General features: G+C 42.2%; 3 protein-coding genes across 4 annotated transcripts; 2 read left to right on the plus strand and 1 right to left on the minus strand.

The window, feature by feature from the left end:
* The first annotated feature begins 308 nt into the window (after positions 1-308).
* LOC311489979 (putative oxidoreductase ZK1290.5) lies at positions 309-4,604 on the plus strand. 2 transcript variants are annotated; one of them, XM_084547304.1, is made up of 8 exons: positions 309-360; positions 505-609; positions 1,018-1,266; positions 1,359-1,460; positions 1,679-1,770; positions 2,203-2,385; positions 2,465-2,524; positions 2,618-4,604. In XM_084547304.1, the coding sequence occupies exons 2-8, from the start codon at positions 534-536 to the stop codon at positions 2,711-2,713; spliced, it is 858 nt and encodes a 285-aa protein (XP_084403430.1). In that variant the 5' UTR covers positions 309-360; positions 505-533; the 3' UTR covers positions 2,714-4,604. The 2 variants fall into 2 exon arrangements, with proteins under 2 accessions (XP_084403430.1, XP_084403429.1); XM_084547303.1 differs by having other exon boundaries at positions 2,203-2,524.
* On the minus strand, positions 3,692-18,065 carry rc3h1b (ring finger and CCCH-type domains 1b). The gene is made up of 20 exons (XM_084547287.1): positions 17,208-18,065; positions 15,523-15,936; positions 13,991-14,111; positions 13,085-13,324; positions 12,794-12,969; positions 12,356-12,556; positions 12,067-12,199; positions 11,541-11,659; positions 11,221-11,333; positions 10,862-11,101; positions 10,559-10,767; positions 10,031-10,440; positions 9,797-9,934; positions 9,465-9,617; positions 8,880-9,102; positions 8,596-8,686; positions 8,358-8,445; positions 7,747-7,959; positions 7,558-7,661; positions 3,692-7,457 (listed from the first exon to the last, which is right to left on the minus strand). Exons 2-20 carry the CDS (start codon positions 15,751-15,753, stop codon positions 7,301-7,303), a joined length of 3,360 nt encoding a protein of 1,119 aa, XP_084403413.1. The 5' UTR covers positions 15,754-15,936; positions 17,208-18,065; the 3' UTR covers positions 3,692-7,300.
* Positions 16,334-27,915, plus strand: LOC311489892 (uncharacterized protein; the record flags this gene model as incomplete). Its single annotated transcript, XM_084547202.1, has 9 exons — positions 16,334-16,350; positions 18,851-20,287; positions 22,564-22,716; positions 23,402-24,612; positions 25,145-25,292; positions 26,183-26,402; positions 26,706-26,818; positions 26,935-27,125; positions 27,324-27,915. 9 exons carry the CDS (start codon positions 16,334-16,336, stop codon positions 27,515-27,517), a joined length of 3,684 nt encoding a protein of 1,227 aa, XP_084403328.1. The 3' UTR covers positions 27,518-27,915.
* Between the last annotated feature and the right edge of the window lie 16 nt (positions 27,916-27,931).

Raw genomic sequence — 27,931 nt, forward strand, 5'->3', positions numbered from 1 at the left:
CTTGTTTGCTGGGGTTGCTGGGGTTCTGTGTTCATTTAAAGTTTGATTAAAATGGTCACTGTATATTTTATTTTATTTTTAACAAATAAAGCATTTACTGTAACAGTGGGTGTAAAACTGTTTACCAACCCAGAAACTATTCAGAATTGCTAAATTAGGCTAAAATAGAAGGCTCTGAGTTATATTCAATGAAGAGCCATTTGGGAGCTGTAAGCGAGCCGAGCCAAAAGAGCTGAATCTTTGAAAAGAGCCTAAACTCCCATTATTACTTTGAGTGGGAAAGAAGCGGAAACACTCTTCCATGATAAACGGGAACCAAAACCTGAGTCAAGAAAGTGAACAGCTTGCAGAAAAGCTCAGGTAAGTTACCTTTTCCTCAAACATATGCCAATGTTTTATGAACATAGAAACTCTAGAAGGATGTGGGCAGTGTATGAGGTTTGTAATAATGGCCTAGGACACATTTGTATTGTTTAATTAAGATGAACTACTTTTTTAATTCAGGTCGCTCAACACTGACAACTTAAAGGGACATGGCTTTGCCTCAGGTGTTGAGCTGTCCTACAGTACAACTTTCCAATGGTCTGCAGATTCCAATACTTGGATTAGGTAAACCTTTTGGTAACCTTCAAATACAGTAATTGCTTGTTCAAAGAATCCCACACTGTATGAAATTCTGTACTATAAGATGTCAATTGCTTTTAAAATTTAAGTAATGCATCGTAACGGTGTAAACATCATGAGCACAACTGATCTCCATCAGATGAAAAATTATGACATTTACAAGTTTGTAAAGTGTATGCTGTAAGTGCTGTCTGAATTTTTGAATGTTATGTATTTCTATCTTCTTCCTTTTTTAACAACAGTCTTGATATAATGCTATTTTTTCTCAATATCTGTGCTGTATTGTTGCAATACTGTCCCAGGAAGAAGGAAAAAAAAAGTTTGTACTCAGTTGACATTATTTTCAACATTTTCTTTTATTATTACTTAATTTATGTTTTCTGTCTGTGTCAGGCACATCGCATGATGGCGGATACTCCCATGATGCCGTTGTGTATGCACTCACTGAATGTGGAATACGCCACATTGACACAGCAAAGCGGTACGGCTGTGAGGACATGCTGGGTAAAGCCATCAAAGAATGTGGGATACCCCGAAGTGATCTGTGGATCACCAATAAGCTGTGGCCCGGGGACTACGGACACAATGCTGCAAAGAAGGCCTGCCTTGAATCCTGCGCAGAGATGGGGGTAGAATATTTTGGTACGGCATGTGATTGATAAAATCATCATACAATTTTTTGATATGTTTTTTGTCATTGCAGTCAAACATCATCTCCTGTCCCCTATTTTCAGATCTGTACTTGGTGCACTGGCCAGAGTCTTTGAGACCCGGTGGTTCCAACAGGGAGATGAGAGCTGAGACCTGGAGAGCTTTGGAGGAACTTTATAAAGAAGGTAATTATTGTTGTAAAACAAAACTTAGTATAGGATTAGAGACCAGAAAGTAGCCTCAAGCACAACAACAGGTTGACAGATCACCCTTTTATGGAGGATTTTTACCTCTTCTCAGCTGAAAATGGTGGACTTACACAAGTGACTACAATAAATATCAGTAATATATAAGTGAAAGAGTCGGGTATTGAGAGCATAAGTGTCTCTGTATGTCACTATAGGGGTTTGCCGTGCTATTGGGGTGAGCAACTTTCTGGTTGACCACCTAGAGCAGCTGAAGGAAGACTGCAGTGTGGTGCCACATGTTAATCAGGTGGGTTTATTTATTCAGTCAAATTCGATTGTTGATTTAGCTAGAAACCAAGTCGTTTTCATATGTAAAATAATGAATGGCCGTCGCATTAGTGAACCTTTCTTGATCGTTACTACCATGGCTCATTATCGTGTAGTTTAGCTAAGGAGTGGAGGAAAATGATTATGAAACTGGGGGTAAAAAAAAAAAGGTTGGTGGTTGTGATTTTGAGAACAATGAAGGGTCTTAATGTTAAATCATCCTAGATTTAATTTGTCATTCTTCCTCCGTGAGAGTTACTGTGATGATTATTCCCTTTATCTCCACATCAATAGTTTTTGTATACTTAACTTTGCTCTGTGTGAGAAGCTAATATTTCTGTAATATAATGAGAATTGTATCTCTAACACTATCAACAAATCGGACCTTTAACATTCATATCCTTCTCGTCAGGTGGAGTACCATCCTTTCCAGCAGCCCAATCACCTGATAGAGTACTGTCGCCAGGAGGGGATTGTGTTTGAAGGCTTCAGTCCACTGGCCAAGGGTCAAGTCCTCTGCAATCCCACCATTTGCCGCATAGCAGAAAAGTACAAACGCACGCCAGCTCAGATTTGCATCCGTTGGAGTATTCAGGTAACATACAGTAAAAGGAAATATATATTACATTTTTTATACGCTTTTACAGTGTTAGTAATTCTTACATGCGTCTTAGAACGGAGTCATTACAATACCAAAGTCCACCAAAAAGGAGCGTGTCCTAGAAAACTGTCAGGTGAGTTGTGAAATAACTTAAGGCCGCTTTGAAACTAGAATAATCACTTGCAACTTGTGGCTATTACAATAACACTGGTCTTCACTCCGTCAGGTGTTTGGATTCGAGCTTCACAGGAAAGACGTGGACACTATAAACAAGCTGCACGATGGGAGACACTTGTCTTGGGATCCAACATATGTGGAGTAACCATCCTTTCCAGCAGCTCAAGACGTTTGCAGAAATAAAAATTGTCATTTGAGCTTTATAGGTACTGGTTAATTAATTATCTTCCTCTGGAGAGAGCCATGCTTGCCATTTCAAAGCTAACCAGCAGTTGCCCACCAACTCTACACATCTGTCACATAAGAACAGTGAAACCATAGAGTATACAGGAGTATACAGGAAGTCCAGTTTGTGCTCGAGTTTAGTGTACTTAATCTGTCTGTTGTTGGAGTTGTTATCACACCTCCGAGCCAGGGCTTAAGACTCACCAAGTTTAAAGCACCACAATGAGAGGAGTCCGGATCCAGATCAGGTCCATAGATGTAGTGATCTAGTGAAGAGTGGCACAAGTGTTCCGAGTGCTTCCTGAGGATTCACACAAATAAGAAACAGGCAGTGGTGCACAGGTCTCGCCCTCAAGGTAAGGCAGGACTCAAGACACACATACAAAAATTAATCAGAAACAGCCAAACTGAGCTCGAGGCACAATTGGCCCAGTGAACCAAATTGGTTCGAGAGTATGTCTTGTTCAGTCCTGGCTTTGTTTTATTGATGATCGTTTGACTTTCTCTGGTGTTCCTCCTTCTGTGCATACCAGCTGCAAATGAACTCCAACCAGTAGGTAGATAAGTGGGCAGCATTTCCTATTATACAGATATGGAAAAGGACTTGTCAGGTTCAATCTATCAGGCTGAGTTTATTGGATTAGCTAGTCTTTGAAAATGCTTTCTGCAATTGTGTAAATCATCTTTTCTATTCAATACTTTTTGTACAGTACCAAAAAATGTTTTCTTAGTCTGTTGATGTGGTAAAAATGTACAGCTTAAATAAACTCTTACTGCACTTGTAACCAAACCCAGATGAGAACTTCATTATCGGACGTCGGGAAATAAAAGTTCAAAAAAGTTGCTCTTGACCAATGTTAAAGAAATACTAAAAATAAATGAAACAATGACAAAGACATTCAGAGTTAGCAATATCATTTAATCTTCCCCCCTCAGCTTAGAATCACTGTTGTACATAAGTTACATTTTGTTTTCTCAATTTCACAGGTTCTTTTTTTTCTCTCTTCAAACTTCCAGTTTGACCTCCCTCTTGTATCAAACAAAAAAAAAGCAGATTGTATTATACAAAAATGCGAACCAATTTTCACACAGTGAATTCTCTTACAAAGTCATAAAATGGCGTAATAATGGCTACATCCACATTGGAGGAAGATAATTCTAGACATTCCTTAATGGAGTATAATATACATATAAAAACTTTTTTTCTTGCTGAAATCAAACCTGTACCTTAATTTAAGAGATATTTTACAAGGGAGTAATCATATAAAAAAGCCATTTGCGAATTTCCCCAGAAAGTCCGGGAATAAAATGTGAGCCTCAAACAGCAGTAACAGAGTTCAGTGGTCAAGGGTGGGAGTAGAGGGGTTAACTGGTTATTTAAATGAGGAGCGTAGGTAGCAGTTCCACTCAAACAAAACACACAGGAAATTGAAATGAAAATCTTTGCTATTTACTATTATAATAAACCACTCCATACATTGTTGTATGTCAGTTCTGCTAAGCTAAAGGTGTTTTAGGCTCATTCAGACCAGCAGTGACCTATCAGGAAGAAATCAGCTTTGTGGTAGTTTTGGTTAACTTGCATTCAGAAACGACATATTTTATAAAACAGCAGGTTACCAATGCATGGCTAAACCCCATTCTGTCTTTTTAACGTTATAACGAGTTTCTCAGCTGGTACGCCAATTTTCTTGTGAAAAAAAACAACAAATGTGGACATTTTACTTAGATAAAGCTGCTGACTGCAACTGGTCAGATGTGTCAAAGACTTGCAAGTCAGTAAATTTACTAATATGGAAAGAAAGGGGGGGGGAAAAAGGAAAACTTCAAACCCAGCTAGGTCAAAAAACATCTCCTTAAGGAACAATAAAAATACTTCACATCTGGTTAAATTTGTTGTTCCTGTTTTTTCCGATTTTTTTTTTATTTTTATTTTTATTTTTTAAATGGTGGTAGGGGTGGGGTCTGCTAGGGTCCTTCTGTAGGACTGAATTTCTGAGATCCCCTCATGCTCCTACTGAAAATGTTAAGGAGCTTCTCAAGAGGATTTAAGGCTAACTCTTTCATCAGAGACTTCCTGCTAATTCTCATGAGGGCGACACTGGGCAAGAACCCCCAACACTTTCCTAATACCTCAACACTATCACCCGGTACGGCACACTTTGAGGGGAGGGGGAAAAAAAATAACTCGGGGTACATTTTCTACAATACAATCTAGCACACACAAAACATCTCCATACATTTTCCAAAGATACAGATTTTGTCTTCTTCGGAAGCATAGTCTATAAAGAACATCTTTGTTTGAACACAAAAGATTAAGTGAACACACATCAATGCACACAGAAGTCCTTCGTCTGGGAAAGGATAAAGTCTGTGTTGGCAACCAGTGGACAGAAATAAAAAAAACAAAAAAAAAACATTTTGCTGATTCTAAGTAGAGATCATTTAATATAAATGCTGAGCGAGTAGAATAAGAGGTGGCACGTTAATAGTGCTTTAGTATATTAATGTATGTATACATACTCATATGTATAAGTGAGCGGTGTACCTAAACAATAAATGTAGCAAGGAGCAGCCAGAGGCTTTAAGTGTGGTATGAAAAAAACAAAAAAAAAAAAAAGAAAGAAAAGGAAAACCCAAAACATTCGCTATCATGGCGTGGACAAATTGGAAGATGCCCATCAAACAATCCAAATGAGGATGCGAGACACAAAAAAAAACATTTGCGCCTAACTCATCAGTTATTACGGATCTGTTAAACTGTCAGTTTCTCAGTATCCCTCGTCGGACCGTAATGACGGCTCATCGTTAAGCAACTTGACCTGGCGCTACTCCTCCATCCTTCAACCGTTCAAACACAAGGACTCACTTGCTCTCAGCAGAGCTGTAAACCTGTTGCCAATCATGCTAACTGTTTACAGAAGGCAAAGAGCTCCAAGTTGAGCATCAGCAGTAAACAATTTATGACGGAGAAAGAGCTATAACAGTATTAATGATGGTGATGATGACAGCAGTTATGAACAGAAGAATGTATAATACCAGTCATCAATAAAGACGCTTAAATATAACCTGCACTGTGAATGAACTCATCAAATTTAAGGACAGCTGTTTCTGAAAGTTTTTGTTTATTCCTCAGTAACTAACACTGCTATTTTCAGCTGTAAACGCAATTTCAAGTGTACTGTGCAGCTAAAAACACTACAACAGCAACCCTTCCACTACAAACGTCAAGTCTGGTTTTCAAAGCATTTCATGACAAGAGAGGAGGGCACGTCTTACACTAAGCTCTACAAAGCCATCACAAGGTAAGCCTCACCGCCCAAAATCGTAACAATGTAAAGCATGGAAAAAAAAAAAAATTAAAAATTAAAACAAATTAAACAAAAAAAGACACAAGGGAAGGCAACTTCATAGAAGTTAGGAGAACAAATGACAAGATAATCCCAATGGGGAGGCCTTTTGTGTGGCCAGACGAGAAGCTCTGAGGAGGGAAATCTTTGTTTGACCTGATGTTAAGTTCACACTCAAGTCGCCTGACTCCTGAAGCAGAAGGATGTAGCACAGGCGAAAGGCATTGCAATCAAACCACACAGGGTCACACCACAACCAAGAGAAGCAAGTAGTAGATTCCCTTATAGAAAACATGGAAAGCTTGTTATCAAAAAGACTTGTTGCAATCTTTAAAACAGAATGCTCCAATTAAATATATAATATACTGCTTTCAAGTATGAAACGGACATATGATGTGTTCGTAAAAATGCAATAATAAAATTATACTTCTCGTGGCAGGCGAGGAAGTGCACGTGGTGCAACACTTCATTTCTAGAACACGTCATGTGTCCATGTTGGTTGAACACAGGTGGATTATTGTACGGCTTTTCCCTCCTCAGACGTCTAGATCTGGGCAACCTCTTTTTTTTACGATTTTGGGGGTGAGTACCAAGCGACACGTGTCTTGCCGTTTCCTACAATCACCTATTTGACTGCAAGAAGTTCCTCAGAGTGTATGTGCTAGCGCTCGTTAACCTGCTCCTCTGTATCTAACCGTTCAGACATGCATGCTTAGAAAATTAAACCAAGAATCTTACACAGAGAGGATCAAATACTTGCCTATACTTTTGGGTTTATTGAGAACGGAATAAGTATATCCTTTTTATTTTTTAAATAAAGTTATAACATTGTCAGCATCACCACCATTTTTCTCTTCCTGATATATCTATTGTGAGCCTTGTTAATCTAATCCCAGTACAAAATAAAAATAACAACACACACAAGAAATGTTATCATATGCCCTGGTTTCCAGGCAAGGAAAGTCATTAAAAAAGCTCATTCACAGAACAAAAAGAAAGAAAATTCATCACGGCAGATACTGCTCATCTTCTAAATAGAATGGGTGTATGTGTGCCTGTGCATGCTTTTCAACTGAGCATCTTATGAGTGTGTGTTTGTTTGTGTTTGTGTGTGCGTGTGTGTGCGTGTGTGTGCGTGCGTGTTAGGTGTGTACTTCCTAAGAGCAGGAATGGACAACACCATTCTTCTGCATCTCTGAACCGGTGGCACCTGGATCAGAACACAGGCTCAACGCAGACGTCTTATTTGTCAGTGACAGCATGGACCCGCCCACTGCACTTTCTTGCAGACTGCTCGAGCCGTTTGACACCTCGCTGAATTGGACACAGAGGGGAAAAAAAGACACAAATGAGAAGAAGAAATAACGGGAAGACGTGAGGCTAATAAAGCAGGAAGTAGGCAGTACATACTCACCCAAGAGCCAGAGAGATCTCTTCCAGCTGAGTCTTGTGCTCTGGCTGTCCATTCTCTGCAGGTTTCATCTTGTACTGCTGAACATCATGGGGTACTTGGTTTTCCTGGTTTGAAAATTGACAAAATATACTTAGTTGTTGGACCCCTTTATCCCAACAGGAACTGACGCTCAACTAGTCTGACACCTACCATAGCCATCTCTCGGGTTCTCTTGCCAATCTCTCTCTCCACTTGGTCGAGCTCCAGAGTGAGCTGCTCACTGGAGACAGCTGTTGCACCTCCTCCCCCTCCTGGCCATTTGGGCTGTTGTTGGGCTACGCCTGCCTGGCCCTGGCTGGGCTGCACAGACTGACCTGCCAATGTATTGGCTTCCCTCTGCAGGAGCAAAGGGTTACTGGCAGCCTGTAATATTGGAACAGGAAGTGAAAAGGTGGGTGTTCAATCTGGAATTTTTGGGCAATAATCAGAACAGCTACACATAACATGGAAAGCATGTTTTTGTGATTAGATATTTCAGCAATGATAATATTCTTTAAGTTGCTAGGCAGGGAGCCAGCAGCTTTTATTCTTCACCCTATCAATTACATGTGAAAGACTGGCAGAGACAAATACATACTATAAAAATATATACAGTATATAAATTAATCTCCAATGGAATTAAAAAATAAAAAACATTATTACAGTAGTTCAACTATGTTGATATTTGGGAAAAATGTAACATTGATAATATTCAATTGCTGTTCTTTTCAGAACAGGTGTAGATAGGCTGGTTTAGGTGTTTTTTAAAGTAAGATACACACCTCCATCTGAGTCTGTTGAGTGATCTGCTTGTTGACCTGTTGCAGCTCAAACTTTAACTGTTCTCTGTCTGGAGCTGCCATAGGTAGGCTGTGAGGACAAAATAGGAATATTTCCAGGTCACATACTTCCTCTTTTATATGTACTTTGATATTTCCTAAAAGCATGCTTAGTATTAGCATCATGTGAGTAGTAAAAAAAAAAAAAACATGACAAAAACAAAACAAACACAGGTCTTACCGCTCACTGAAGTGTCCCTGAGAAGAGGGGGCAGTCTGGTGGGAGGGATATGAAGCTCCACCCCATCCTCCATGGCTTCCATATGTGTATTCTGATGTAAGCAAGGCAGAAAATGGAAATACGATCATGACTAACTGTTATATTTAAACAACACAATTATGTGAAATGAAACGGAAACTCATTTCCACACAGAGGAAAAAGGTATCACAAGTACCAAGTAATTTAAACATTGTTGAATCATCAATAAGTTGCTGTGCATGTTTTTGTTTTTTTTTTTAAAATACCTGGCATGGCCATGTGTTTAGAACTTGCGTTCTGGTGTGTGGAGGCCATAGCCTGCACGGGGCCAGTGGTCTGGTAGCCCGTCTTTGAGGTGCGGGAGATGGCACCAAAGCGAGATACAGTGGGCTGGGGACCAAACGGTATTATAGGGTCATCATCCTTTACTTCTGCACCTCTCCGAGGAGCCTCCAATGACGGTTCCCTCAGACTTTTACCCTCCACATTCTGACAAAAGAAGTGGGAAGAATAAAGAGACAAGAGTTTATGATATGAAGGCATCGAAGAAAGATAGTGAGCGAGCAAACATATCTTTTCACACTTTTTATAAACCGTCTTTGTAAGCACAACAGTGCAAGTATGAACAACAAGTACAGTTCTCAGTACTCGTTGATTCAACGTTGTACAACATGACATGGTGAAACAGCATGATAGATTGTGTTTCATATGATCACACCAATTACTCAGTCCATTAATGTGCACCGTTACACCCCATCTGGTTTACACAGTGAATCATTCATCGAATACTTTCAGTAATCAGTTTTCCCACCCCTAGTGTCAACACGGGAAATACTGAAAACATTTCTTACCATCATCTCCATTTTACCAGGAACCATAACGTCTTTGGGTTTGGCGTCCTTTGTGCCAATGTATGAGCCGATAGTATCACAAGACCAGGGAGAGTATTGCACTGTATAGTCAGGCTCTCTGCATTTCTGCATCTTGGAGCTCTCCTCGCCATACTGCAGACACAGAACATGAAGACATGAACATTTTTAAGCAGCACTGTACACGGGTTCAATCAACACATTTGTCCTACTACACCAACACAACAAGTTTTGAATACTGAAATTAGATGTGTTAAATGTTACAGTTTAATGTGTGCGTAGGATGTGTCATATGAATTTTATTTCGTTCTGACCTCAGGAGGGTAGTCGCTGGGGAAGTTATGCGGAAGAGTGGGCGAGGCAGCGAATGGTGGAGGGGAGATGACCTTCCTTTCCTCCAGCTGGTTAAGCAGCTCCTGCCGACGTCTGTGCAGGTAGTCCAGGCTTGGCCCCTAAGACACACACAAAGAAATATTACAGCTCAACTGTCTTGAGTTATCTTAGTGCTTTTATCAAGCCACACAAAGATCATGAATGAACAGACTCACCCTGACATAAGTCCTCATGGGTGGAGGTTGGGCACCCGGTGGATAGTAGCCATCTGGTGGGTATCTGTCCCGACCACTGGGATCCTGGTGGTAGATTGAGTTAGCCTGTCCTGCAGATGGTGGGGGAACATCCAGAGGAGCTGGACTCATTCTGACCAGGCTCTCCCTCTGAGACTGGTATGGCTGTGGAGGAGGTGGTGGGCCAGTGTAGGCCCCATGGCGACCCCTGTCATAATGAGGAGGGTGCGGATAGGAGAAGGGTGGGCCAGAGTGAGGGGCCTGGTATTGGCGCTCTGGATGGCCATAGCCAGGGTATGGGTCCGGATAAGGGGGTCCTGACTCACTGTGAGGAGGAGGGTTACGCATGTAATCCCGGGGAACATACTGTGGTGGTTGTTGGTATGGGTACCCTGAGAAATGAATGAACACTACTATTAAAATCACATTTTTCAATAAAATATACAGCAAAATCTTACATTTTGATCAGTCTCACACACGGAAGCATTATTTTATTTTCTTGCCCTTTACCTGTGGGATACTGTGAGGACTCATACTGCGAGGCAAGTGGTGGGCGAGTGTCATAGCACATATCAGTGATTTGAGGGTGGGGGTACACTGGTGAACCTCTGGGTACCACAGGCATGTGTTTCAAACCAGAGAGGTGATCTCCTGGCATCCTTGTGTGGGCCATGGGATGAGGTGGCAGCGGCATACCAGGTTTGGGCACCGAGTCCATGCTAAGGAAATATTGGCAGTGTTTAAAAAATAAAATAAAATCTATATATGGTCTCAATCAAAGAACCAATCATATCTGGGACATGCTATACTCACACATCCGGTGGGGATCCTGGGGCACTGGGGCTCCCCCCATCCATCTTCACGGGTTTGCGCAAATGTTCATATGAGTCAGTGCCCCGGGGAATGAGCTGGGGCAAAGAAGGTGCACCACTCCCATTGGTAAGGGGCGAAGGCTTCCGGGTCACTGCTACATCAAGAGAAAGGCCCTCATCTGGCAAGAGTCCTCCAGAGCCGGGCAGACGAGCTGCCAGGCGCTTATTCATCTTACGATACCTGAAAAATACATAACACTTTACAAAATGCCCTGTAACGCATTGTGATGGTAGTGAATCAAGGAAATGCAATATCCAATCTAAAAAGGAACAAACAATTCTTTTGTTTTTTATACTCACTTCTCCAGTTCTTCCTGAGAGTGAGCAAAGGTGCAGCTGGCTCCACGAGGACAGCCTCCCTTCTGCTTCATGTCACGGCACATGTATGTCTTGTACTTGCTGTGCTGAGGAGGCTTAAGAGAAACAGAAAACTTAACTATTGTGTATGATAAAAACGGTAATGTAATGAAATAAAGGGCTGACACTGACTGATGAGCCCTTATACATTGGTACGCCATGAGTCATCAGAGCCTTTTTCTAAATGCCTCTGGAATATTACTGGAGGTATCAGCAATATTTCATGCTTCCAGGTCTTTTTGTAGTTAAATGGAAACACTGACCTGTTGAGGATCGGCTCCTTTCTTGCTATGATTCTGGATGAAGTCCACCAGGCCATGTACCACTGTTTTTACTGCTACCAACCCCTTCTCAAGCTGCTCCCATGTAGGAGGAGGTGCATCTAGAGAAACAGATATGAGAAACCATTACTTTAATTAACACTGAAATTGAATATATATGATTTTGTCTCAGATGTAAGGTATATATAGGTTCTGGGCACACAACTCTCAGCAACAACAAAGTCCACCTTGAACATAAATGCTTTTGTCTTATGTGCAATATAGATTCAGAAAACAAATATTTGGAGGACAAAAATACAGATATATTTTTAAGGGTCAGTCCAGCTGGATCTTTATCCCAGCATTCCCCTGCTTGCTTTATGTCAAATTATTGAGCAAGACAGACCGAGATAAAAGCACAGATGAGAGAGAAATGGTTCAGTCATAGTTTGGATACCTACATGTGACACTGCGTATAATTGACTTGCTGCTTGCATCACTTCCGAACCAAAGTTGACTTGTTACTTACCAGGACTGGGATCAATGTTGGCCAGTAGTTCCAGGTGCGGACGCAGCCTGTTGAGATTGGCTGGGTCACCAGTCCTTTGCAGTGCAATCGTCAGCTCTTGGACACTCTGAGCAAAAGATGCTGGCGTCTGCAACTATACAACAAACATGAAAAACTGCGTGTAAATTCTTTGATAGTTTCATGGCAGATGAACATTTGTGTGTCAAGACATATTTTGATATAGAGAGCTAAGAAACACGGAGCAGGACAGAAGTGGTTGTGTGCACATTTCATTATTTCTGTTACTCACCTTATCTATGATAGACTGCATGTGGGACTTATGAGACTGATCTCCATACAACAGAGAAGACCACTGGTCAGGTGCAATACGCAATCCACCCTCCATGGCAATCTGAACAATCTGGGAGTCATGCTCACGTCGCAGAGCCTCGTACGTACGGAACTCTTCTTTCAGCTGCATCAGGGATGAATCTTCATCACGTTTGGTAACCTAGACCGCAACAAAAGGAGTTAGTTAAACGTTTTCCCTCTTTCAGTCTTTTACCGAAGAGGTTCTTTTTTTTCCGTCACTCAACTGACGGTAAAAATAACTTTCTGTATGATCATGTTTGCACTAATGATGAGGCAATGGGCCCCACTGTAGAGTAGCACAACACGACTTACAATATTTATTACAAATGTCAGAACCATTTATAACATTTCTTCTGGCTTTAAGCCACAGGCATACCTTGAAGCAGGAGGCCCTGTAGAGGAGCTGCACCACATGGCCTATGCTCGTTTTAGAGGCCTGCGGGAAGCGTGGCTCGAGCCTCTGGACTACAAAGAGAACCAACACTTTCCTGGACAGAGCAGAACCGTCCTCTAGAGCCAGGAGGACCAACTTTAGAGCTTCTTCCTGCATTGCTGGGGTAGAAATTACAAACATAAAAACTATGAGTAATGGTTGTCAAAAAGGACAAGAACAAAAAAAATGGACTGCACCCATTGAGGTTTCACTTAGCAGGAAATGGAAAGCTACCTGGACCAAGGAACTGACATCCTCGTGCACGAACCGCAGCCCACAGATTGGATGAGAGCTGCTGTGGATTCTGATGCTGCAAGATGAGTTCAGTGACAGTCCGCTCACCCAGAGAGCGGGCAGCTCTCATGGCTCTGACACGGCCCTCTTCCTCCACCAGCTGGCAGTGGACCAGAGTTACCAGTTTCCTCTGCATGGGTCGACTCAGCATGCTCTGGGCCGTGCTGCTCAAACCCACACCTGGTAGGAAATCAGAGGGGACAATTACTACATGCCACTGTAACATGTTTATATCAATGTAGAAAAACATCTCTTATTTGAAATTTCCACACAAAAAAAAAAAATCCTACATATTTATAAATGGTGCTCATAAAGTTGAAATGTCAGCTTTCTAAAACAAGGCTGGTGCCAAGAGTTTTAAATTAAACTTGTAAACATGCAAAATTAAATATTTTCAGTAAATGAAATATTATGTCTGTGAAGGTTCTCAGTCATCCAGGTCATGGTATATCCAAAAAAGGTTTAAAAAAAGGTTTAAGTCCAGTTGCCTTTTTTTAAACCTTTTTTGGATAAATGAAATATTATGTTAATTCTTGCTTCACATCTGGAATGGTTCTGAATTGAAGCAACTGACTTAAGCATAAATCCCATTATTCTTCAAAGACTCTTCAGTATTATGCTGTGGCTGCAAGTAGTAGTAGCATACTGCAAGTGCCATGAATGACACCTTTATGAGTAGTAACATATGATTTTTATTTATTTTTTAATGTTATTCCTTATGGTAATCACTGACATTCTTTCAAGCTCGTCATGCTTGCTACTTTTTTCCACATTACTTGTTGACATCAAGAGAGGAATCTGAAAGTCAATAGATCAAATAGAACTGGCATGAATTTGTGTGCGTACCCCGGGTGTTGCTGAGGGGTTTGAGGTACAGGGCAAGCTCCTCCACACACTGCCTGGCCTCCTCATAATGTTGCGAGTCCTCTGGACTGGTTATCAAGGCAACTGGCTGAGCCTTAGGAACCTACAGCAGAACACAGAGGAGGAAAATTATGCATTCAGTTCAGGATGAAGATGTTCCTTGGACTCCAACTACATCATTACACTGGCAGGGAAATTCATATTTAACAGTTAATGCACTATTTTTAACCACTGTCATGCACTATGGGGTTATGATCCGCTTTCTGTATTATTCTGATTTGTTGAACCACACCCATCGTGTTTGACAATGTTAGACAAGACTGTTCTGATCATAAGCAGCAGACTGATTTAACAAACCGCTTAACATCAAAACATGATGGTACTCGTTTTTATATGGCATTTTAGATGCTTCATGAACGGGAGATAAGTAAACACTTCAAACTTATCCAAGCACCCCACGGCTAAAGCATCCTGATCTGTGCTGGCATGACGGGCCATTCTAATCTAATACAGTTCTGTCAAATTTAGCAAATCTCTCATCACAGGCTGCTTGCTGCCTGTTTTGTTTGTACACTGGAAACAGGCCTGGCTTTGTAAATGAGAAAAATAACAAAGTGGCTAAGACTGATCCACAAAACATTATTCTGAAGAAGCACTGAAGGAAGGGGTGGGTTTGTTTGGCAAAATGTTCATATCCAGAAATGTTACTGTTTGTGAATGTGTTGTAGCAATATCAAAACAACATCTGATTAGCAACAGTAGCTTTCTATCTGAGCTTGGTGCTGCTCATAAAGATAAGTCTGACACAGGCAAGCCAATTCAGTCAGTCAAACTATAATCTTGTACGTTAGCGCTCAATGTGTGCTACTTTTAATGTATATTTAGGAATTATTTATGTTGAAATACATGTACTGAAATGATAAACTTTTTTGTATTTTGAACTGCGGACTTTTAATGGCATTGGTAACGGCAATCAAATTCCATATCTATCAGAGCTTATTCATTCGTCAGACATTGTTACCCATTAATCTGTATGAGCAGAGATAGGCAGGGCGTTCAACTAAAAGACAAGACAGTGCAGTCACGATTACATCATACACTCTGCAGGATTATAGTATGCTTACGTTATGCATAACTGCAGTGTAAACTTGGTCAACAAAGTCAAAACACCATTAGTCGGGCCTCACCTCCTTGGTCAAACACCACTGCTCAGTAAATCAACAGAATTAAAGTCATTACTCAATGACTGGAATGTGACTCATAAAGGAATCCCCAAGCCATAATAGCCCATGAAGAACACTCTAATAAAACCCATAAACACTGATTACAAAAAAAACACTCTTCTGTCACGATAAGAATGGTACTTAAAAATATTCCACTCGTGAAACCCATCCCTGTGCTCACGCTTGACAACAAATTATCAACAACAGACGATTTGCACAGACAATGTGAACCGGAATCTCTTTACACTTCATTGACAATTCACGGCAGACATAAACAGACACATTTCTTACCTGGCCTCCAACCAGCTGCAGAAGGGCTGTGTTGACAGGTAGCTGCTCGATGTCTGTGCTGATGGCTGTCTGGTCAAAAGGACAGGCCTTACGGTGCAACTTGTTCAGGCACATCTTACAGACAGTATGCCCACAGCCCAAGCTGATGGGCCGACGAACAGTCTCCTCAAATGTCTGTGTGCAGATTGGGCACAGCAGGAACTCTGTCCATTGTGGTGCTTGGACTGGCATGGTTATATAGTGGGATGGGTGTGTATAAACGAATTTAAGCTTTAACACAGAGAAAAAAATATAATAATTATATTTATATATATGTAAGATTCCACTGGAATCAAGAATTGATTTCTTCCGAACTCAATCGTTCTTAAATGTCCTCACACATTGTGGATTTTGGATCACATCGCGTGATAAATACTGTAAAAGAGAAAGACAAAGTAAATTAAAATTATAAACATGAACTAATTTGAACAATTCTGCAAACAAGTCAGAATGTACATTTTCAGTGTTTAATATAATAAAGTTCTCATTTCAAAAGCAAATGGGAGTATAACAATATGGCTGTGTTGGGTACGAGTGCATCTGAGGTTGAGAAGTGTTTTGAAGGCAGTAAGATGACAACGTAGATTTCTGGTGGGACCCTGATACTACATTAAAACGTGTCTTTTTCCGTTCGCTGCTCACCCGCAACAAAACGATTTTAAACTAAATCCGAAGCGACACAGCACACATTTGTTAGACACAAATTAAACAAACGACGGAGACGGATCAAAACAACTGCTGTGTGGCCTACTTACGAGAGCTGGTTACGACTATGACTATGGACAAAGGGTACAGAAGGGGCTAACAGCCAAGTCGCTATGCGCTTTCTAACTTGTTGTGAAGCTAGCGGTTACTCAATGAGTTGATGTTGTGTTAATTTTACGCCACAAACAGTATTTTCAATTGGATCAGCGAATTCACTGTCCCGACTGTAATCATCTCTATGTGTCGCTATACATCCATTACTTATATATCTTGTAAGTGTCGATACGTTAGCTAGCTAATTGTAGGTTAGCTTACTTTTAGCAATCCAAGCTATGGGTGGCTAGTGTGCTAGCTTGGCTAGCGAACAAACGCCGTACGTTCAAAAAACATAAACTTATTAAACCAAACCACATCGTTGGTCGATTTTTATATTTATTATTCTGAATACATTCGTAGTTGTGAGATTATTACTACATTGCAAATAGCACAAGTTATCCCCTCGAGCACTGGTCAAGGAAATGATAGCTAACAGACGAACACAGACAACCATTACACTTGCAGTGAGATTATGTAACGCTAGCACCCGAAACTACCAAACAGCCCAACAGCGTTAAAATGTATTTATACAAAACAGACACGCTAAACTCGGCAGGATAGCCGTGTAATAATCAGAATTAAAGCGGAGTGGTGGGTTGATCATATTTTTTGAGACGCTAACTAAAATGCTGTTCTCGTAAGAATAGGCACAGAAGGCTAACAAGCTAACGAACAAACGTTACTCCTCCCAGCACGGTAGCAGTTAGCCTGTTAGCTTAGCTACCTTTGGGGCTAGCAACAACTAACCATCGCTATGCGTCATTAATGTGACTGAAATTAAACGTGCAGCTTCTACTATTAGTTTCCCACATAGCAAACAGACAATTATCGCCAATAGTACTCACTTATTCCAAAAGACTTGGAAGTTTTCCATCTTTCTTTAGGAAATTGCTGCGATATTTTCTTGCCATGTCGACTGTGCAGCTTCGCTGCTGCCGAGGTTTGGGGAGGGTGTCAACTCGACGGCAGGCTCGCTAGCCGGTTACAGCTAGCTCGGCAAAGATGAGTGCGTGTGTGCGTGCGTGTGTATATGCCAATGGCGCCCCCTACTGTCATTAGGGCGCACGCACAGCCACAGCGCAAAACTGAACAGCGTCTTGCAGACTCCAGACTCTTATCACGTTTTGGGATTGTGACATCAGACAAGAACAGCCTTGTCCCAATTAGGCTGACTGTGCACGAGCGCAAAAATATCTGAATGCACGCACATGTGTGTGCGCGCATGCACGATAATACAGAGAGAAATAGAAAGGAAGAGATGCGTAGATGAACTGAAACAGAGGGAGGGATCAGCTGTATTTACTAATAAGAGTCAGCTGGCAATTGTATGACAGAAATTGAGACAAAATTAGGTCTGTAATCTTAAAGGTAAACCAAATCCAGTACCTTGCCACCAGAACGATTTTCATATTTCTGGAAAATCATAAAGCTATATCGTTTCAGTGTTATTAATATATATATTGTCTGTTCCACAGGCTTATTATTGCGTGGACGGGGTCGAGCGTGTGTGCACTGTGCTTACGCAACAGGGAGCTTCTCTCGGCAGCGGTTTTGCGAGGCAAGGACGAAATGAAAGCAGGCATTTTTGTATTCCATTTTTGTCTAATCCCACTGATTTCTGAAGGGATTACCGGACCAATCATGATTGAGAGACCACTGGCTCGCTTGACACTACTCGGACTGGGAGCTGTGTAGACAGTGAGTGGAAACACGACCCTGGAGAAACACTGGGGAATCTTATTTGTTTTTTTGTTGTTGTTGTTGTTGTTCATCCGGTGGGGACAGTTGCTGGTAACCGACCTGCAGGATGCACGCTGCATTGTCTGCACCTTTTGCAGATCTGGTTTTAACATGGAGGTTAACTTTAATTTGTGCAGTTGCGCCACAATTTATGGTAACTTTCTCATGATGGCCAACGCTGGAATCGTGGTTTGAAGTGCAGCATCTTCACTAAATATCCAGGTACAATATTTATTGTCTGTGTTTGCATTTTAATTGTAGGCTACATCTAATCTAAAGAATGTGTTGCTTTTTTTCCCCATTTTATAATCACAGACATTAAACTTGATTTTACATAGTCGTTCTGAATAATTATCAACAATAAATGAGACTGAATTTTTAAACAGTTTCCAGAGGGTGAATAATAACCATCATTTTCTCATTTATTTTACTGATTGAATGACATATTCACTGAATATTTTAGTTTTCTATTGATTTTGCCTGACAAAAGGAAGACATATATTATTGTTATTCGTGTAGGGTCTCAATTGCAAGTTGCAGTTGCTTATTCTCATCCTGAAGGATTATCCTGTGCCCTGCAAAGTAATCAGTGGATAAGGCAACGTGACCGAATCCACATTACATATCTCCTTACATGGCACATCGGAAAGAAATGAAGTGGTGACAGAGATGTAGGACAGATGTAAGCACAGTTGTTTTATGTTTTTCCTGTGTGTAATGATGCTAAAACTTTGTTCTTTATCTTTAGAATCTGTCTGGACATTTCTGCACAGGATCAGCCAATGGAGGAAGAGAAAGCAGCTGATAATATCCATTCAAAATCCAGTTCCCCTCTTCCCACCGGGCTTCCCATTAACTGGGGGCTCATCACTGGCCCCGTTCCTGTGTCGGTTTTCGCAGCATCATCTTTGAACACCTCTCTTCCTCCTCCTCAGAGTTCAGCCGTGCATACACTACAGACCAAGGTGAAGTCGCTCACACAGCGAAGGACAAGAGGGAGAGACAGAGAGAAAAACACAGAGATGTTGGTGAGCAGTCCGGCCGGGCAGATTTCCTCAGAAGTCCTTCTCAGACAGAGACCCAGAGTAAAAGCCCAGCAGTCTCTGCCTGCTCACTCCTGGCGGTCAGGTGTTGTGAAGGACTTGAGCAGCAGTGATGAAGAAGAGGAGGTAGAGGTGCAGGTCAGGTTGCAGATTCACAGTCCTCCAGCCGAAGCAAAAGCCGAGCGGTGGAGAGAGGAAATTGAAGAAGAGAGGTCAGAAAAAAATGAGGGCCAGGCTCAGACAGAGCAGCCCTGTGGGCTCGGAGAGGGGACCAGTCTGGAGAGTCTTCTGTCTGACAACTCAAGCAGTAGCAAGGATGACACATCCCCTCTTCCACTGCCTGTGCTCTCCACCTCTCCTGCTAGCTCCTCTGGTTCTACAACGCTTTCATTTTCTTCCCCTCTTCCTCCACTTCCTGTGCTCTCCACCTCTCCTGTTACCACCTCTTCTGCTCCTACAACACCTTCCCTTTTGTCCTCTCGTCCTCCACCGCCTGTGCTCTCCACCTCTCCTTCTTCCATTTCTTCGCCTCTTCCTCCGCCTCCTGAGCTCTCTTCCTCTCCTGCTACCACCTCTACTCCTACAACACTCTCCTTTTCTTCCTCCACGTCTTCCTCAACGAGACACTGGGCACCTCCAAAAGGCTTCTGGAGAGTAGCACGGCCAGAAACATTGCTTCTCAATGGGGTTGGCCCTAACACCGTACCTTCTGCATTACCTTTCAAGGACTACACTCAGACAGAGGCAGTGGCAGAGCTCCAGAGAAAGCTGAAACCATCCGAAACAGCCAACAGGAGCGCTGCGGAGAGTGCGGCGGACGACTACGATGCAGCCTCAGAATTCAAACACTCGGACAGCGTGGAATGCTACCTGGACAGGTGTGAGCAGAAGGAGGCAGAGATGGCTGATCCCACCAAAGGACTGTGCAGTTCAGATAGCTGGGAGAGCACGTCGTCGCAAAGCGGAGTGCTCTGTGCCGACGAGAAACTGAAGGTGAAGGAGAGGGCCTACGCAAAGTTAAGGGAAAGACGGAAAAACTGCAGAGAGGAGAGAGAACAGCGCGGAGGAGAAAGTGATGGCACTGATGGAGACACAACAGACAGAATGGATCATAAAGGTATGTCGTCTAAGGCAAATTGCATGTATTTAACATTGGATCAAATTATTAACTTTGCAAAGTGGCTATTTTAGTAGCAGGAAATAATTGAGAAATGAACAAAATGTGAAAATGCGACTGTCCCAGCTTTATGATTTTCATTTGCTGCACTTCCTTGTCCTGCACAGTCAAACATTGTGATCTTGATGTAATTGCAACTACAGCAATTTCAGTAGTTCAGAAGCTCAGATAGCATTTTTAACAGAAACAGGAAATTCAAAGTAGTGAATTTGGATTTGCGTATGTTCCACAAACAACATCCTCCACACTTAAAAATGTTATTTATTCACACTGTCTGCTTAGAGTGCATTCCGGCTGTTGCAGTCGTTTAAAGTATACCACATACAAGCCTCTGCCCACCTAGAATGTTCTATTAAAACAGAGTATGTAACCTGGCAGATTTCCAGTGCTGAACAGATGTCAGATGTGCAGATGTGCATGACGGTGTTACTATTCTTAGCAGTCAGAGCAGTGGGGGAAGTGTCCCTGCCTCTGTATCTCTATGTGCTAATGGATGTCTCCGCATGCACGTAGGATGACAGATTATTCCCATGCCGTGCATCTGCAATATTATATATGTCTGCTGCAGTCTGTCCGTGCGTGTGTTCATTTTGAGTGTTTCAGTACCAGACAGAGGGTCAGTGCAAGACATGCAGGTGCAAGTTCACAATGATGTCTCTCGGAAATGTTCTTTTTTTTTTTTTTTTTTTCCTGTCTGGGTGGTTACATAACCAGTGTTTTTTTAACTGACATTAAGGATCAGGCAGGGATAACCTATGAGACTGTCACTGAATCTAATGGTATAAAGGTTTAGGAAAACCTTTATGATCATACAAAGACCCAATTACTTTAATACCCAAATATCCCTGCAAGTCCCTTCATGGTTAATGGTTCTCTTGGCAGTTGTGTTTGCCTCCAAGCAAAAGAAGTATTAATTTAATGCACATCTTCTTAATGAAAAGGTAAACAAAGATAAGAAACCATGTGTCAACATTTGGAGTGCATTGTAAAACAAGAGTTAAATTATTTTCAGATATTCTCAAATGTGTACCTTTTTTTATGTCAGTCGCAGGTGCCCATGGTGTTTTGGACAACTCAGACTCAGCCATTCTTGCTCAGGAACTTGAACCCTATTTGAGGTGAGCAATGAGTCATACAACCCCTATGGACTATTTACGTCCCCGTAAATTCCACCTTACGGCTTTGCTTGTGGGAGTCTTTTTCTGCTGGACTGAAGTCCGGTCTGGACTGAACTAGAGTCTCAAACAAACTGCTACATGCTCAAAAACAGGTTTTAACTATCAAATGATAAAGTAGTTATGAAGTGGAATATATTCAGGAATAAATCTAAAATAGCCAAAACAGCATTTGGCCAACTGAAATGAGAAAATTAAGGTTTTATTTGAAAGAGATTTGCAGCCCTTTATTGTAGGTGAGACACTAAATAAAATCCTTAGGTCATAGTATTTGAAGCAGTCAAGCTTTAGATATGTAAAACTGAACAAATACAGTCAGTTTGTTTTTGAAACTGAGCAATAAAAAGACAGAGCTCTTTACTTGAGCGTTTTTCCTTGTCTGTTCTTGCCTTTCTAATGCTATCAATATTTTGTAGCCTTTGTTGTTATATAACGTATTATTTTAATCATCATATAAACTGCGGAAGGAATCATTCTCATATGAGAAACCAAAAGAGACTGCTGATAGTATTATGTTTGTCATTGCTGAGATAAAACATCGACATGACAAACTGTAATCTACTGGGACCCAACATGTTCTCATCTTGACACACAGGAGAGAATGAATCACCCTCAGTCCATTACATGTATAATCCACATGCCTGGCGTATCATGCTATCTTTATCGCTGGGCCAGGGGATAAAGACAAGTACAGACGATGAAGCACAATGCAGAGCAGCTTAGCTCCTGGCCATAAGGATAGATGGATGGATGACGTCTCTCTCCAGCGCTCACTGCCATGGCCACGCCCCAGTCTATCTATTTGATATTACATAAAACAGCTTAGGAAGATGCAGAATTCATTCACTCTATGTCAAGTCAATCTCCGGGGAATATGATGTTATTGGATATGTCTCAGGATAAGCTTTGCGCATTTGAACACTTGATCAAATATTCAGTTTACTCAAACAGATGGCAGAAAGCTTCATCTCATCATACAATCAACTCTGTCTATTCCCTCGTTGTTTTCATCACTAAATGATTTATTTCTGGACTAATTTGCATCTCTCTTTTACTTGATCATCAGGTCGCTTCTTATAATCAGTGATGATCTGCCTCTAAGCCCGAGACATGAGCAGGCCAAGCTTCTTCTGGAACGAGCCAGACTCAAGGCTCGCTCCAATCACATTAAAGGTGAACGGCCCTTCAGACGCTCCCATTCTGACCAGAGATCCACCGTGTAAGTTGGATAAAAATGCTGCATCTTCAGAAGTCCCATTTATTTTATGCAGTCTAGCAGACATGTGCATGAGGACGAAAGCAAAAAGTTCCCTTCCCTTGGATAATGAGTTATTAGTCTTTCTGCAGATTTCTTTTTTCTGTTTTTTTGTTTTTTTGTGTGTGTTTGTCACCTAGCTCCCACCGTCTCTCTTTACTCTTCAACAAATGTCATCTCTGCTTTGTCCATCTTCCTCTTGCAATTGTCTGGTTTTGCCAAAGCTAATGTTGCGTAACACAAAAACAAGTTAAAGCTTTGAAACCTACAAACAAATCCGACGCTGCTGTGGAAATGTTTGGTTTTATTCTGTTTATGTAATGCGTGCGCATCATGCAGTTTTGTTCATGAAATCCCCTTATATCAGCAGGAAGCTCTCACTTAATTTAGGATTAGGAGTATTTGCAATGGATCCTACATTCATGACTGCATAACATACCTGGTCTCTAGTGGGGGAGACAGACATAGTCACTACATGCATATGTACATTGACTTGTTGCATGTAGTTTGAAAATGGGTGCCCAGAAGACCACAGTAGTAAATGGTCTGATGATTCAGTTTCACTTTCTTGTTGACTTTTACTTTCATTATATGTCTCTTTCATAACGTACTGTACTATTCACAAATTGACATAATATTTGTTGCTTAGTAATGTCAGTAATATGAACACTTCTGTTTTTCCTAACAGAAAGAAGCAGCAAACTGAATCTCCTGGTCCAACCACAGTGCAGAAGGCCGTTCAAACCTCGGAAGAACTTCCAGCTCAAACTGGATCTGGTCCCCTCCTTGTCCCAGCTCAAAGAGACACTTCCCCCACTGACCAAGGAGGTCGACCCAGGCGGTACGGTTGTTCACCAACGCGTGTGCGCTTTGAGGATGAATCAGAGAAAGAAGCAGAGTCTCGCTATTTGGACAGAATGAGACAGCGTGGCAGGCCTGGGGTGCCCAAGTCCAAGAGTAAAGAGAGCAACACAGATTCCAGCAGTAGTGGCTCAGAGAGGAGCCGAAGCCATAGAAGTGTCTCTATGCCTCCTGCTCAGAAGCAAGAAGATGGGGGTGTGGGTGGCGAAACCCCAACGGTGGTTAAAGAGATAATAGTGCTGGTGAAGAAATGTGAAGCTTGTGGTTCTGTAGTCAGAGAACCTCAGCCGGTCTCATCCACGTCAGATGTGCAGAACACTGTGCCACAACAGTCTGGAAACCCTGAGGACTCACGGGGAAAACCGTCTCCTCGCTGGGTACCCCCAAACAAACCAGAGGCTAGTACTCGACCTAAAGCCCCTCTTACTGTTACTTTTGCTGGAGCGTACGTGCTGGGGGAAAATAAAGAAATCAGCACAGGGTGGAAGTCATCAGGGTTTGGGAAACTTAGAAGAAGGAGCCGGAAAGGAGAAAGTCGGTTGGAGTCTGGCCACGGCCCTTATGGTCCGTCTTGGGCCCAGCGGCGTAACTCAAATCCACGGAACAGGGTCAACTTGAGCAGAGCTGTTTCATTTGCCCCTGGTAGCCCCGTCGACCTGGAGTCGCATTTGCTGGAGGCATCTGGCGGACTGAGGGAATCCCCAGCCCCGGCGCTGCCCATCAAGTCAGCCCTGAAGTCGAGCTCAAGGAATCGCTCTGCTGCAGGCTCATCCACGGTTCAGTTCCAGATGCCCTCTAATCAGGGAGGAGAAAGCGGGTCCCAAACCCTAGTGGACACTCCAGAGACAAGAAGGGAGTCTCCGGTGTCTTGCCAAGGGGCACCTGCAACAAGCAGCGCAGTGCCGTGTATCAGGCCCTCCACTCTGAGGTATTCCCCCGCCAGACTCACCACAGACCTGCCAGCTGCTGAACTCTGGGATTCCACTCCAGATGGGGCGGGTGAGTAGCCACTGGGGACGGGCAGACTGTTATTGTGGAAGATAGCGTAGAGGTGTGAGATTATATAGTTTCTGCTGTTCCGGTTTCAGTGGATTGAGTCCTACTAATTAAAGGTTTAGCACAGCATCTCAATATTCAAATTAGAAATCAGGTTTTATTATAAATGCAGGAACAAGTAATCATCATTTTGATGTTGCGCCAATTCTCCTTGGGGGTCTTTAAATGTATAATACAGCCTCACACTGATAATCAGACGGATTAAATGAAAAGTCTTAATCTCCAACTCTAAATGTGAAATAAATACTTTGGAAAAAATGTATTTAGTATGAATTGTTGCAGAGTGGAACTATAAAGTAGCATTCATACCTCTCTGATGAAGTGCAGTGGAAAAAATGTGTATGAGTGCAGTACTGATGACAATTTACTGTACCACTATGGAAAAGTGAAGCAACTTATACTAACAGTAAATATTATAGGCAGTAATATTGAAGAGAAGGACTTTGTTTTTACAGTGCATGGTTTCTATCAGCAGGTCTAAGTGGGGACATCATTCCCGGTGCAGAGTGCCGGGCTCTGCGTGGCCTGGCTATGTCCCGGGCTGAAGACCTCAGAGCGGAGCTGCTGAGAGCAGAGCATCTGAAAGCAGAGGCTGTTTGGGAAGAAAGCTCTGACGGGTCCAGGTAAGCCAAGATAACAATGTTCTCGTTGTAGCTTAGACGATAAATCCCTCACCCCCACCGACACTGTGCCCGAAATGAGTTGAGCGTGCCAGTGGTAGCATTTCTGAGATTAAAGCTGTGACGTGCAGCCCGTGGCACTCTATTGTAACAAATATTCTGTGAATATCAAGACAGTCCTGCCCTCTTTTGGTAGTAAAATGCCATGCATGGTCTGTAAGGCCATTTAAAGAAGAAAGTAATTAGTCAAACAGTTCTTCTAAAAAAATCTCTATACCTTGTGTTCTGACTGTTAGTTTAGTCAGGGATGTTTCTATATTAATCATATTTTAGATTAATACATTTAAGTCTATACTGTTGTGTTAAAATACAATGATCAGGCATAACATTATGACCACCTGCCTACCCTGTGCCTCCAAAACAGTTGTGACATGGACATGGGTCTTCTGAGGGTGTGCTGTGGTGTCTGGAAACAGAATGTTGTTAGTGGGGGCCTTTGGGTCCTATGGGTTGAGGGGAGGGGCCTCTGTGGATCAGGCTTGTTCCAGTGTATCCCACAGATACTTGATCAGTTTGGGTTTTAGGGAATTTGGAGGCCAGGTCAACACCTTGTGCTGTTCTTTATGTTTTTTGAGTTGTTCCTAAACCGTTTTTGTGTGTGTGCCTGTGTCAGGCTGCATCCTGCTGGGGTGTCATTGCTATGGGGTGGGTGTGCCTGGTCTGGTCTAGGTGGGTGGTACATGTCTAAGTAACATCCACACGAATGCCAGGTCCAAATGTTTCCCAGCAGAACATTGTATTGTCACAAGATGGTCAGTGTTATTTACTTCTCCTGTCAGTGGTTTTAATGTCGTGGCTGATCTGTGTATATTTTTATAACTTTCCTTTTACAGAAAGCTGGATGGACGGCCAAAGCTCTTCCTGCGTCGCTTCTTTTCTTCCATTGGTCTAAACAGTGTTGGTAGACTCGTGAAAGGAAGTCGCTCCAGTAGTATGGAACAACTGAGTATCCCCACTCCGCCCCGGGCAAGCTCAGCTTCGCCGAGCCCCACACGCAGGCCGCAACCGACCATCCGTATACAGAGGACACCCTCTCTGCAGACCCTGCACACGGTGAGGGGCAAATATTTTTGTTATTATTAATTTTGGGATATTTAACCACATAAAATTTGTACTCAAAAAAATGGCAGCAGTAGGGAGAATACAAGTAATTTATGTGTCAATATTTAAAAAAAAAAAAAAAAAAGGAACTGCAAAAGTGGACCAACCAAAGGTCCTGACACTGAGAGTATGAAGTTAATCGGAGTTCCAGTTGATCACAACTTGTATTAGCATATTGTGTGCGTATGTATTACCAAACAGACACTAGATAGTTTTGTTGCTGTGGTAAAGACAGTGCCATTCTTTTGCCACTAGGTGCTGCCACTGGCCCAGCTACGTAAAGCCTCCTCTGTGCAGAGTTTAGAGAGAAGAACAGAGCGCTCAACAATACTTGGAGAGGTGCAGATACCATATGGCCTGGCACCCAGGTAGGTGTCAAATAAAACAGAGAATGATTAATGACTGATGAAGATATAATATGTACTGTTTTATTTGTTACATATCTTCTGAAAATCAAATTAATTAATTGTCTCTGCTTCTACAGCCCTGAAAGCCCTCAACTGGAGCTTCACAGGGCCCTGAGTGTTGAAGACGTGCTCACCTCTCGAATGGTGCGTCCAGTGGGCCGGGTCACGCAGGCTTTCCCTGATGGGAGCATCCTCCTGGAACTCATCAAACCTCCAAATGGTCCTTTTGGTTTTGTCATTTCAAGGGGCAAAGGTCGACCAGACACAGGTAACTTCTATTTTAGCTCTGATTTCCTTTTAATTTCTAAAATGTGGAGTTTGATTTTGCAGTTTCAGAGATAGATTACTCCCTGGGGTTAAAGGTCTATGACGTGTATCCTTTGAATAGAGAAGAATCTTATGTTCTTTCTTATTTCCTCATCTATCTTCTCACACAATCACTCCCTTTTTTATCTCCGTCCTGTAGGTGTATATGTCGAGAAAGTGGGTGACGGCAGCAGCGAAGGCCCGTATGTCGGCCTCCTCGGCATAGGTGATGAAATTCTACAGGTGAACGGAGAAGCGGTGGCCGGACTCAGCTTGGACCAGGTGACTCGGCTCATGACCCGGGAAAGCACTGCTTCCCTGCGGATCATGCCGGCCCGACGCAATCAGCGGTGACAGGCAGGACAGGCATGGCACGCGGCCACCTCTCCCGGAGACATGGATAGTAACTGATCACTACAGACACCTCACAGTGACTGCAACATATGGTAGTTGTGATATAGTCTGAGTATATTACAGTGGTTGCAAATATGGAGTATCAGGGTTAGGGGGGTTGTTTATCACCCATACAAATGCTTACAATAGTAGAAATAACCAAATTACAAATCTAAAACCAAACAAATCCAGAAGCACGGAAGGTGGATTTGAGAGAGTATATTTTTAAGACTAGAGGAATGCTGCACAATTTGTTTCTGTACATATCAGTTCTTTGTGGCCAGACTTAAATGAATAAAAACCTAAATTCTATTGTCTTTATTTTGCTATTTAAACAACACAGAGTGTGACATGTATGTATCTGTTTCCATTAAT

Source organism: Chelon labrosus (genome assembly GCF_963514085.1).
Source record: "Chelon labrosus genome assembly, chromosome: 6".
In the NCBI taxonomy this organism is placed as follows: domain Eukaryota; kingdom Metazoa; phylum Chordata; class Actinopteri; order Mugiliformes; family Mugilidae; genus Chelon; species Chelon labrosus.

What these genes read in the sequence shown, in the direction of transcription:
- LOC311489979 (XM_084547303.1), top strand. Translation starts at nt 534, where the DNA reads ATGGCTTTGCCTCAGGTGTTGAGCTGTCCTACAGTACAACTTTCCAAT. An exon ending in GATTCCAATACTTGGATTAG is followed by an intron (nt 610 to 1,017) that starts GTAAACCTTTTG and finishes TGTCTGTGTCAG; the next exon opens with GCACATCGCATGATGGCGGA. An exon ending in GTGTCCTAGAAAACTGTCAG is followed by an intron (nt 2,525 to 2,617) that starts GTGAGTTGTGAA and finishes TCACTCCGTCAG; the next exon opens with GTGTTTGGATTCGAGCTTCA.
- rc3h1b (XM_084547287.1), bottom strand. Translation starts at nt 15,753, where the DNA reads ATGCCAGTCCAAGCACCACAATGGACAGAGTTCCTGCTGTGCCCAATC. An exon ending in TGCAGCTGGTTGGAGGCCAG is followed by an intron (nt 14,112 to 15,522) that starts GTAAGAAATGTG and finishes GTTCTGCTGTAG; the next exon opens with GTTCCTAAGGCTCAGCCAGT. An exon ending in GTCCTCACAGTATCCCACAG is followed by an intron (nt 10,441 to 10,558) that starts GTAAAGGGCAAG and finishes TTCATTTCTCAG; the next exon opens with GGTACCCATACCAACAACCA.